General features: G+C 35.8%; 2 protein-coding genes across 4 annotated transcripts in view; both read right to left on the bottom strand.

Moving 5' to 3' along the window:
• Nucleotides 1–4,444: 4,444 nt before the first annotated feature.
• LOC144357786 (uncharacterized) lies at nucleotides 4,445–7,031 on the bottom strand. The gene is made up of 2 exons (XM_085493100.1): nucleotides 6,972–7,031; nucleotides 4,445–5,844 (listed from the first exon to the last, which is right to left on the bottom strand). Exons 1-2 carry the CDS (start codon nucleotides 7,025–7,027, stop codon nucleotides 5,031–5,033), a joined length of 870 nt encoding a protein of 289 aa, XP_085349226.1. The 5' UTR covers nucleotides 7,028–7,031; the 3' UTR covers nucleotides 4,445–5,030.
• Nucleotides 7,032–8,545: 1,514 nt separating this feature from the next.
• Nucleotides 8,546–13,201, bottom strand: part of LOC100366823 (brefeldin A-inhibited guanine nucleotide-exchange protein 1-like) — a 70,320-nt gene continuing 65,664 nt past the window's right edge. For all 3 annotated transcript variants that reach the window (XM_085492694.1, XM_085492693.1, XM_085492692.1), the window contains 2 exons: nucleotides 12,354–12,471; nucleotides 8,546–12,002 (listed from right to left, as the gene is read on the bottom strand). In XM_085492694.1, the coding sequence (XP_085348820.1) occupies nucleotides 11,865–12,002; nucleotides 12,354–12,471 (256 nt within the window). In that variant the 3' untranslated portion in view covers nucleotides 8,546–11,864. The remainder of the gene's footprint in view (nucleotides 12,003–12,353; nucleotides 12,472–13,201) is intronic.

Consider the following 13,201-nt stretch of genomic DNA (forward strand, 5'->3'; position numbering starts at 1 on the left):
ATAGTATTCATGGTTGTGGTTTGGACACAGTCTCCGGTTTGGGGGTACGGTAGCACTGTATGGAATGAATCTGGGACACAGGATGATAACCATAACGTACGGCTCCGGTGTAGAAGCATCGCACAATGAGTTCTGTAATGGTTTGATCAAGTAGGTTTCAGTTGGTTTTCTAGAGTAGCACGGTGTCTGTTCCCTGCCATAAATGACACAAGCAACACGCAGATGACGATACTTTGTCGAGTACTTCATGACATCATATTGCAGATTAGTACCATATTTTAAGAGATCGTTCCAAAAACATTTAAAATTTACAGACATTACACATGTGCAGCATTCGTAATATTTAGCAAATTTCAGATAAAGTTTTTCTCTGGCGGCGGCATTTAAAAACAACTCGATATGTAGCGACATCCATTTAAATATAATACTTTTCAAATTAGGTTGCAAGTTAAAAAGGATATCTTTCATTGAGAAAACCCGTAAAAACTTCACACATTTGTCTTGACATATATTCAAATACATAACATACACAAATGCATCAATGACCCATGATTTCATCTGCATAAACTCTGCGCCTTCCAATGTCTCTATGATATTACCCGGGGTAACGTATAATATTCCACTGTGTACAAACTCCATTAGTGTCCGCATGGCGGTGACGGTAGGAACATCTTTCATCACAATTTCGTTATTCCTTGTTTCCAGGTAATTCCTGGAAAACATCACTTCGAAATATTCAAAGTGTTTTGTTAGTATGTCCTTATCGACGAAGAAAGTATTATTCTCCATCCGAATACAGAAGTTATTTTTCAGTCCAAAATAGCTAATAGATTCTGCACTATGTTGGCGTCTGTTTGTCTTGCCCTTCTTTCCCATTTTCCTCTTGTCCACGTGTTTCTAATGTTCTGTTATACTCCCGGTAAGGCAAAAATAACACCTAGCCTTGCACACAAAATTGATTCAATGGTGTCATAGATATTAAGTGTGTGTCCTTTGTTTACCTTATCACATAGTTGTGAGAAAACATCACTTCAAAATTATATTGTTAATGACTTCTTTGTCAACGAGGAAGGTGTTGTTTTTCATTCGAACACGAAAATCCTTTTTCAGCCTAATTGTTTGGACGTGTTCTGTATTACTCGTGTTACTTGTCACAAGCTTTGGCTTTGATTCCTGTTTATGCTGACTCGATCCTGTGGGACTGAATAAAAATAATCGCCATGACTATAATTTACAGAAATAACGGACAATATATGATTGAAGGGCGGTGGTCGTCGCGCCGCGCATGTGCTACATTCGTGTTGATTTTCCTACAATCCAATGCTCTCTTCTATTGTAAATCTAAATGTAAATCACGACGCGACGTGTACTACTTTCTATGCCTTCCAGCCGCCAAAAAAATACCTAGTTAAAGCTTAGTAACGTTTCAGTTTGTGTTCGTTAACAGTCAAATTCGCCATTTTTGTTCATATGAGACTATATCTCGCGCATGCGTGGTGCGACGTCACGAGCCTTTCAAAAATCGGAGCTGCGAGTTCCAGTACAGTACATCACGCCACCTGTTGCTGAAACGTTCGATAATTAAACGTCAATATAATAATGTGACAATTTCAATCCGTCAAACTATCCATAAACTCGTAAAGATTGTTATCCTTATACTCCCAAAAGCATGAACCGCACTTCTAATTTTGGCATAGTGCCAAATGTGGTATATCATGACTGTCAAATATTTTATTTTCACTTGGATTTTTTGCTGAAGGAAGGCACGAATAAAATACAGTGAAAATATCCCTTTTTCATTTGTGTTACAAATCAACTAGCCAACAGTCAGTGAAAATAAACTTTATGCAAGATAGCGATTTTTTTTATTTTACACTGCTCGTAACCTGGACTTTTGGCCGGGTGTGTAGACACATGGGTGTGTCACACTCACACACGCAACCTTTAATCTGTCCCAGGGCTTTATCGACGGAGGTAAATATTAAATCGTCAACAACTATGCAAGCTGCGACGATATATATACATATTCAGCTTATGATTACAAAAAGAAAAATTAACAATACCTTTCCCTTCACTCTATATTAGGTTCCGTCGTTCAGTTCGAATGTTCACAGGTGAACGCGAGTTTAATGTATGTCAGCCTGACAGCCTGCCAGGTTTCAGTATAACGTCGTATGCCGCGTACTAGTAGTCTATGCATGGGCATGGTTGCAACCATTTACATAGCGATTCACCAGACTATTCTTGAGTGCTCTCTCCAGGGAACTCAAGAATGAATGGATTCCAGGCTACCGTGAATTTTCAAGGCGAATGTTCCGGCAAAGCACTGGAGAGGGAGGAATGTACGAACGAAGCAACACCGTGCAGGCGGACGATTCACGGAGTTGCTGGTCTTGATTTCACCAGTACACCGCTAGAGGGCGTAGTACAATACCCGGTTGTCAGTGGTGATAAGTGTCTGAAGTGGAGTTGAATTAAAGGGCGGTGGTCGTCGCGCTGCGCATGTGTGATATTTGTGTGAAACATTGCTATTCCAACAATCAAGTGCGCTCTTCTAATGGAAATCACGAGTACGAGTTTTGATCAGACGCGACGTGCACTAATTACTGTCTATGACTCCTTCGATACCGGTACCTTCCAATCACCAAAGAAATTACGTTGTTAAAGTTAGGTAACGTCTCAGTTTGTACTCGTTGGTCTGTGCAACAGTCAAAATCGCAATGTTTGTTTATATGAGACCCATATCTCGCGCATGCGTGACGACCATCGCCTATTAATGCAACAAAATATTAATGGAGCGGCCAAAAAAGTACTCAGTCTGGCAATAAAACGTATCCGACTGGAGGTGGGAATACAAAAACTACAAAAACTATCAGGATAATATTTAGACACTAATACGTTTTACGATTTGAAAGGTTTTCTTTTTGTAGGTGATCTATTTGGCGTTTCATCCCCATGTGTGTCTTAAATCTATCTGGATAACTTATATGGCGGCTATTTTTCAAACTCTTCAAACGGCACTGCAGATGGCAACCTTTTTTGACGTCGTTTGAGTATTTCTGATTTGTTTTTCATGCTTTTAAACCAAAAGTACCCAAAAGTCGGATTTTTCTTTATTTAATACATGTTACGTCCGTGGCACTAAATATTTTTTTTTGTCGATTTCCGTTGAAGTATTTAACCCTTCTGAGTGCTATTCACGCATTGGGTTTACCTTAAGATACGGAAACTGTGGTATGTCGTATATTTCACCAGAATGAGAACGTATTCTTCGGGGAGAACATCCGGCCATTTTCACCGCATTGCAACCATCACGGTGAAAACAAACGCCGAAAATCTCTCAGAAAACGGTACATTGGGATGGTTGTTGAGACTCCCCTGAACAGTGTAACAAGATTACCCCTGCGTACGTAACGCATATAAATTTAATTGTTCAGGATTACTTCAAAGTTGAGTTTCTGTTGTTTTCTCGAATTTTCACCGGCTCTTCGCTCGGCGTTCCGCGTTTCTCAGCAGCGCGCGCAGAGCCCTTAGAAATAGTACACGTTGTGTCGTCACAGGAAGCGCTGTGCCAGCACAGACATAAGACGCCGACCTGCAGCGTCAATGATACGTGCATTCTCTACCACCAGTCCCTGGCAACAGGATGGCGCGTGATCATTGTTATGCAGGATGAAATACGTGGTACAATCTTAGAAACGTAGAACGTCTTGTGGCGTGCACGTGGTTCTGTCCCCGAGGATTCAGACAATTGAAGGGCCTTTTACGTCTTGACATTCAATTTTGTAGTGAATTGTGTCATCTAGTCGTTTTACAGTTTCTAAAATGTAATTTCCCTGGATTATTCTTCACGATTTTTTTATTTGGATGTAAATTTTTGTACGTACGAGAAAAATGACACATTTTTACAGTGTACGAAAAAAATATTTGATTGATTACGTTGTACGTCCAGCCTGTGATTACAGAATTACGGAATATATTTTTCTATTTACGTTGTACGAACAAAAAAATATTGCAATTACGTTGAACGAAAATAACCCTTGCCCCCCCTCTTGGAATACTGTACAGTAGTGATATGGCATATAAAGCATATAACGACTAATTTCAAGTTTTTAGTTTGTTTTATAACTTAGCGTTATCGAAGCATTTAATTTTAGATTGAAACATATTGTGTTATAGAATAAAAAGACACAATGCTGGTATACAGTTTTTAAAGCAATTGATACTAACTCAGGGAGGTATTGTATTTACGTACCCTCGCCAAATCTACTGCTATTATCTAATAAGCTTGCCTGTAAAAAGTGTATTTATTTAAGTCTGTGGCCGACATAATATCTAACACAAGCCCAAAATCGCTATAAGTATGTACTGAATGTTATTGTTAATTTTAATATTGGGAATATACATGTGGTGAATAATACATATAGACATTTAATACAAACAATTATTAACATCTTCAAAACAATGCAATTCAGCATAATCCAACTTTTTTATTTATGTAATAATAATAATAATAATAATAATAATAATAATAATAATAATAATAATAATAGTCTTTTTTGAAGTCGTATCCTAAAAATTGACATAGATCTAACTAAGTACAACAAAGCTTGGTTTGTCATTCCATGTTAGAAACATTTAGAATAAAGACAAAAAGATACACTAGTAGAAAAATAACTAAACAAAACATTTATCTCATGTCCTTGAGCAAATTTTGAAGATACAAAAAAATAATTTCACCATGGTAACAAATGACATATTTGACTCATCTTTGACTCGTATTGTTTTAAGTTTCGGTATAATCCATATTATTTTATAATGAACGAATGAAGAAGATGACATAAATAAATCTCAAATTCAATTCGAACCTTCTCAATATGCAGGTTTTCGCAATATCAGGTGAAAATGTTAATTATTAGTGTAATTTTGATATACATGTCTGTTTGCGCTACATTCGGTAAATACGCTATGATATGACTTTGTTTCACATACGTGCAATGACATGCTCAATAGCACAAACTTCAAATGCCTTAAAGAGTGTAGGATTTGCCGTGGAAATAGTTTTGTCGATTTCTCTTTCCAGCCGTTGAGCTTACGCCGTTCACTGGTCTGTAATGGCGTCTTAGAAATGTACCAACTCTGCTCACGGTAACATGCGCTAACGTGCGTGCCTCACATTTGGTTACAATATTGTGCATCGATACATTACGCAAATCAGACACGTAAATTATCCCTAATACGAGATATATTTGTAATGAATCACGTAATCGAATATTATTTATGTTTGTGTGGATAAAACAGATATCATCGACATCATAATGAGTCATTAGCCACCACTTTACGATCACCTCTTGCAACTTTGTTTTCAAATCGAATGGAACACTGGCTTTTCTCGTGCATACTGCTAGGTATTTCAACCAGGTGTCGCTGTTTATGTTTAAATACATAACATACACAAATGCATCAATGACCCATGATTTCATCTGCATAAACTCTGCGCCGTGCAATGTCTCTATGATATTACCCGGGGTAACGTGCAATATTCCACTGTGTACAAACTCCATTAGTGTCCGCAGGGCGGTGACGGTAGGAAAACCTTTCATCACAATTTCGTTATTCGTTGTTTCCAGGTAATTCCGGGAAAACATAACTTCGAAATATTCAAAGTGTTTTGTTAGTATGTCCTTATCGACGAAGAAAGTATTATTCTCCATCCGAATACAGAAGTTATTTTCCAGTCCAAAATAGCTAATAGATTCTTCGCTATGTTGGCATCTGTTTGTCTTATCTTTCATCCCCATTGTTCTCTTGTTCGCGTGTTTCCAAAGTTCTGTTATATTCCTGCTAAAGCAAAAACAGCACCTTTCTCATGATATTGATTCAATCAAAAACTATAGGCGCGTATATACTGTAAAACATGACTTTTTCGCGAACATGTCTTTTTCGCAAATTTAGCGAGAGTACTGATTCGCTAATTAAAGATGCCGCTAATGGATTTTTTATAAATTCAAAATAGCCGCCAAACAAAGAAATCAACAATGACAAGAGAGATTCGCTAAATCAACATTTCGCTATCACTTCATTTTACCACAATTCGCTAAAATTGCATGCCGCTTTTTCAACATGTTTTACAGTAACTTTATTTCGTCTACAACGGTCATTGGAGTGTCTAGGGAAGTGTCTCGGCATGTTGCAAAGTTCCTCGATAATAGTTAGGTGTATGTAAATATCTTGCGCCTGCTGTGATGACTCCCTAGGTGAGTGACTACAATAACTGACACCCTAGGTGCAAGCTTGGACCTACTAACACGTAGGCACATGGTGCAAGACTACGATGACCGACTTTTTAGGTGTGTAACTACTATGACCGATTTCAGTCCCAATGTAAATGATAACGATCACTGACAACCCTATGCGAATGACCACGGTCACTGAGTGAGTGAGTGACTCTGTGAGAGGCTGCGATTACTGGCAGCCCTATGTGAATGACTACGGTCACTGTCTCTCTCTGTGAGGGGCTACGATCACTGATTCCTCTGCGTGAATGACTACGTTGTCTGACTCAGACTAGCGAGCACACACTGACGCCCTAGGTGAGTGGCGACTTTTACTGACTCCCTATGATGTGAGTGACTACGACGACTGACTAATTTATATTTTTAGCTTGCCGAATGTAATCACTGCACGTGTTACGTGCCCAAGACGTTATAACATATTTGTCGCATTCGAACTTCGCCAATTAAACGGACCAAATTCTAACGGATCAAATTCTATTAAAGCTTCAGTGATGTCACGGAGATTAGTCAAACTAACACAAGTATCCGCTTTAAAACGGAAATAAACACACCATACCATTCGGAGCGTACTAGTACTTTACACTGAAGAGTTTGTGGTTCAACTGTCATGGAAACCGCATTATTTCAAAATCCTGCCTAATCTTAAACTACAGATGTATTATGCCACGTACTTACAATGAGAAAGTGATTATGCCAATCCCAATCAGCCAATGTCTGTTTCGTTTCCGCATGTGTGTTTTGAATGCGCATGCGCCTGGGGAATCCCGGACCAATTTCTCACCTGTTACATCCTGGCATTTTGAGTAACAAAGAAATGGGAATGAGTAATTGAGAACAATGTAATGATTATAAAAGAGGCTTTTTAAAGTGATTTTAAAACATGTGCTGACCGCTGTCCTTTTATAGAGGGACTTTGTGGGTGACACTTTCATTGCCCACTACTAAAAATTCATATCTTTGGGGCCGGTTATACGCTTGATACATTTCAAGAAATTGTAATTTTTACATCATGTAATATGCTATATCACGTGACTTTACAGTGTGATTACGTCATCGAATATTGGACATGTCCACTTTATTGTTCATACATGTACACCTGTAATCATGATTCCGAGTTTTACCCCGGTGTTTTATTTATTCATTTTCCATTATTTTGTGATGATCCTTCACATTCATGATGGAAATATGTGAAGAACATATATTAATATGTACAGAATAAATCAGTTTGGCAAACTTAATTTACAAGTTTCCTTTGTACCAAGTGCAGTGTTTACAAGATTCCTTTGTACTAAGTGTGATGTTTATAAGATTCCTTTGTACTAAGTGTGGTGTTTACAAGATTCCTTTGTACTAAGTGTGGTGTTTACAAGATTCCTTTATACTAAGTGTGGTGTTTACAATATTCCTTTGTGCTAAGTGTGGTGTTTACAAGATTCATTTGTACTAAGTGTGATGTTTACAAGTCTCCTTTGTACTAAGTGCTGTGTTTACAAGATTCCTTTTTGACTAAGTGTGGTGTTTACAAGATTCCTTTGTGCTAAGTATGGTGTTTACAAGATTTCTTTGTACTATGTGTGGTGTTTACAAGATTCCTTTGTACTAAGTGTGATGTTAACAAGACTCCGTTGTACTAAGTATGGTGTTTACAAGACTCATTTGTACTAAGTGTGATGTTTACAAGATTCACTTGTACTAAGTATGGTGTTTACAAGATTCATGTGTAATACGTCTTGTGTTTACAAGATTCCCTTGTGCTAAGTGTGGTGTTTACAAGATTCCTTTGTACTGAGTGTGGTGTTTACAAGATTCCTTGGTACTAAGTATGGTGTTTACAAGATTCCTTTGTACTAAGTATGGTGTTTACAAGATTCCTTGGTACTAAGTATGGTGTTTACAAGATTCCTTTGTACTAAGTATGGTGTTTACAAGATTCCTTTGTACTAAGTGTGGTGTTTACAAGATTCCTTGAACTAAGTGCTGTGTTTACAAGATTCTTTTGTACTAAGTATATTGTTTACAAGATTTCCTTGAACTAAGTGTGGTCTTTACAAAACTTCATTGTAGTATGTGTGGAATTTACTAAACTTCTTTGTAATAAGGGTGCCACTCAAGACAAAATTAAGTGCGAATATTCCAGAGCATATTTGTATCAAATTTCATGGAAATCTATTGAATGGAATGAATAAATATACATAAATACAAACTGCACAAGACTCGAGTGTCTGTACACACAAAAAAAACACACACAATTTCTTGTATATTTTTATTTCCCTTGAAATTGCTTAATTACATGTAATTAGTAATTAACACCAGAGAGATTACATATACAGCAGTATACCTACAAAGCTGACACATTTGGACACCCCCCTGGAATTATCGAAAAATTTATTTACATTTCATTCAAAAATGGAACTATCTAAACTAGTTTTATGGTGTATTGAAAAACATCCAGTTATTTAGTGAACTTGGCTCAATAGGTTGGCATGGACAACACAGCAATATTATAATCTATTGTGTGTATCTGTATGCAAGGTACATTGAGTGGTTGGCATAACGATGTAGTAAAATACAAGATAAGTATGGTATACCACAAACTGTTTTAAGTTTCAGAGACCAATCTTTGAGAATCAGCAATAACCACAAATGTTTGTAGCAGTGAAAACATTATTGGGATTCTTGGGTAAGGTTGTGGAAGAGAAATTTTCCCTGGGTTTAATTTGATGTTTGCAGGAATATTCCCTAATCAAAGTTGTCGCAGTTCATCTAAATACAGTTTTTTGATATTTTTCAAACGATTTTGATTCAGAACAGTATTAAGTTCATTTGGTCCAAAATTAACAGAAATTAAATAAAAACGTTACACCCAATTTATGGTTTTCAATGGATAATGGTTTAAGACACTCCTCCATTATGTAAACAAAATACCATACATGTTTCCATTATTGTGAAAATGCACAATAAACCATTTTGCACATATTGAAAAAGAACCTACAGATGAGGTGGGCTCATGCACACCACAAATATTACATATCCAAATGTACATGTAATCATGTCTACCATCAATTGCATGGAAGGGACACACCTTGAAAATATAAAGCATTGCACAAATACCCCACGAGTGTCTGTAATTCAAAACACAAGTGCCACAACATTACAAATGATTAGTCAGAGAACTTCCTTGAAATATTTCCATTTCTTGTACTTCTTTATGACATCATAAATGAAGTACAAATTCTACATACACTTCAACAGATGAATACCTAGTGCAGACCAGATGACTTCCCAGTGAATAGGGGGTGGGGGAGGGGGGTGGAGGGAGGGAGGGATGTTCACAATGATTGAATACACAATTAGTTTATTTATATTGCTGCTATGTCTTAGAATAAAAGCAATTGACAGACAAATTAGACAACACAGGCCCCACCAAAGGAAACTCACTAAGTATTCTGATTGGGTAGGGGTGGGTCGTTACATTGAATACACACAATGCCCCAACTAAAGATTTAATTTGACTACAAATATGGCAACCATGCAGGAATTTACATTTCTATTGTTTGTATAAAACTACAACCACTTTTCTTATATTAAAACTATCTGCTGCATGTTTTGGGTGAAATATCGAAAGCTTTAAACTCATATTCCAGTAGTAATAACAGCACAAGTAAAAATTTGCATTAAATCTTCATTAACAAATATCAGAAATTAAATAAATCTATAATCTAGTACAATAATAGGGTGATAATTATTATAATTAATTGATATATAAATACACACCAACATAATATTTTTAATTAAATACATATCTCACAGTTTATAGACATTTGTGAAGAATGGAATACATAACTTTAAAAGGTGCAATGGAGTACTGATTTGAATTATCACAAGAGTGGGCACTTTAACCCTTATCCTGCCAGCCCCATATACTGTAAAATGACTAATTTTCACTAGGTTTAAATTTCGCTGATTTACCATTTCAGGCATATTCAGTGGGTTTTAAATTCACGGTTTTATCATTTAGATAATATGTTTTATGCTAAATTTTACATATTCACTGGGTTTTAATTTAGCGCATTTTCCAGTCAGCGAAATAAGCCAAATTAAAACCCAGTGAATAATTAACCATTTTACAGTACTTTAAATTGACTTTATCAGATAAGATTTAAAGGTGTACTGCTTTGTTTTTCCAGGAAACTAAAAGCTTTAATGGTGTACAGTTTTGGTTCATGAGGTTGCTGTCTTCTTATGTATTAAGAATGTCGACATGAAACTATTTTGAAGGGATCAATTTAATCTTTTTGTCCTTGACTGAAACAAAAATTCACAATTATAAGCCCATTCTTCACAAGTGCCTCACCACATGAAATGAAAGATTAATATACATTTTCAACTCGTACAGAAAATATCACAATTTTCACAAAACCAATTTTGTGTCAAGCAAGTTTTTCATGAGAAATTCACTACATGTAAAATTGTCTTCGTGCTAGTTTTATATTCACTAGAGCACCAGATAATTCTTTCTATAAACTCAAAGACATTCACAGTAGTTTACAATACATAAGGCCTCTTATAACCTATACCTTGAAGTACAATACTTGTTCTCCAATCTGTAAAACAGGGCGTGCACTACATAGCTCATTTGTGTAGCGAGAAATCTGTATGGTGTGATTATTCTTGGCTATAAATAGCTTGTCTCTTTATTTGCTTATAATTAGCCTGCTCATAATTCTGACCAATCAGCAGTATGGAATTTACTGTCAACTGTGATTTCGAAAGAGACAAATTATGCGAGTCAGAAAAAAAAATCCCAATACGTCATAGCGGTGAAGATTTTACTCTGAATGCCAAGGTCAAATGTTGATTTGGTCCGAAAAATAAAAAAAAGAAATTGTTGAAAATTACACTCAAGATGTTACATACAAATGTTGGTGTTCAAAGTTAAAACCAGGGGTCACAAAATATCATTCTCATGAAAGCCATTAAATCGTCAAATCAAGTAAAATGGATAGTGATGACAATTAAGTTCACAGTCAGTGTTTTAATTCTTTCTCACAACAATCTCTCAAGTCATCATCAAAAATAATTTCTTTCTAATTTAGACAAATTTGACAATTTCATACTTATTGTGACTTTAAAGGGGTCATCACAACTGATTTGACTTTGTCGGATATATGATGCAATCAAAACATATCAGCAAAATATTTTGGCGCTGTGATAATCGTTCAGAGACAAAATTAGATTTGATTAGCACAGAATCGAACAAGAAAGTGATGACTTTGAGAGTGACAACATGTATTGTTACATTTGTAGGGATTTAGTTCATAAGTGACATTTTGGATCACGTCTAAATGTGAAATGGAACAACAGTTGACAGCATGACCATAGACAAAATGTACGCTTATTTATTTTGTGTGTAAAAAACAATGCCTGCATTTATTGTGACTGAGGTATATCATATAATCAACTACAAAACACCACAAACCTGTTTTCTTCAAAATTGGATCAATATTCAGACAATATTTACACACCAAGACGAGAATTGCAAAATAAATTATTTGTGAAAATTAGTTGTTAATGCAAGGCAGTAACGTCAAAGACCTTTCCTGTCCGGAGGAAAAACTTTCGAAGTATGTGCCGTAATTCTGTCTTCAAGTCAAAAACCATGGCTTCGCAGAGAAGCGGGTAGTATGTTGCAGCATGCGATTTGAACTGTAGGGCAAAGTAGAAGAAATCAGGAATGAATAACAATAAGTTGATTTATTTTTTAATCATGAAAGATCAAACCGAACGAGTTCTGCCCAAGCACCAAAGCAGAAGTTGATTGATATAACTATCGCTTGTAATGGTAACATTATCTACTAATAGAGTAATTATTGCCAGTTGCGCAGTTAAAAATAGTAACTTGCGTACATAGTGATGCCAAAATCCAGCTGTGCATGGTTTACTTGGCAGGCACATCATGCACTACCTATAATTTACTGTAAATAATCATAGCAATGTGCATCATATTTTTTTGATGGACAATAGAAATATATTGCACAATAATAAAAGAACACTCACCCTCTGGTCGCTAAGTTTTATAACTTTTGTAAGAAACAGTAACAAGATTGATCTCCAGGCTTCCCGATGACTTTCAGATTCTAATTTCAAGAAGTATTCCAGAGCTTCTTTACAGACACTGAAAATTTAATATAAAATGAAGACTCACTCATTAAATATGAAAAGAAGAACAGATCATTACTTAGAAAATAACTTTTTTTTGGTGTCGCATACAGTTAGCCATCAAAGGAGTGTTTGAGATAATAAAATGTTGTAAATGTTGTAAATGATTTTTTTCGCCAACATTTTGAACATTATATGCATTTTTCTATGATTTCTTTTTTTAATTTTCGACAAGATGCACTTGATCAATTTTTGGGAAAAACTGGAAAAATAAATGTTGTGTTTTTATTTTCTGAAATGTGACAAAAGATGAATTTAGCAGAGGAAAATATTTAGTGGAAAGTTGCTGTGATAAAGAAGTTTTACTAAGTAGCATGGTGATGTCACTGGGCAAGTGCATGAGCAAATAATGCTTAGAAGGGAATACTTCCTCTTGAAGAAAGATAAATTCAAAAAAAATTAACAAAATCATATTACCCTTATCGCTTCATTTTTGAGTCAAGCATAGATTTGCAAAATATGACCGATTGGTCTCAAAAATTTTTGAATCTTAAGATTGATTGTGACAATTTCTCAGATTATCAATTTTCATTTGACTGAACATATGTAGAAATGAGTGCGTTCATCACAGCATTCAAACACATGTGATACACGTACGGAAATTCACTAGCAGAAACAGACCAAGACGATCAAAACCAGTTCTTTCACTCATTTGCATTAGCACTGATAGAAATTAACACCTATCT

The sequence above is a fragment of the Saccoglossus kowalevskii genome, chromosome 18 (genome assembly GCF_978046115.1).
Source record: "Saccoglossus kowalevskii chromosome 18, keSacKowa6.1, whole genome shotgun sequence".
NCBI classification, from domain to species: Eukaryota; Metazoa; Hemichordata; class Enteropneusta; family Harrimaniidae; genus Saccoglossus; species Saccoglossus kowalevskii.

What these genes read in the sequence shown, in the direction of transcription:
- LOC144357786 (XM_085493100.1), bottom strand. Translation starts at nt 7,027, where the DNA reads ATGCGGAAACGAAACAGACATTGGCTGATTGGGATTGGCATAATCACT. An exon ending in GGCATAATCACTTTCTCATT is followed by an intron (nt 5,845 to 6,971) that starts GTAAGTACGTGG and finishes TTTTTGCTTTAG; the next exon opens with CAGGAATATAACAGAACTTT.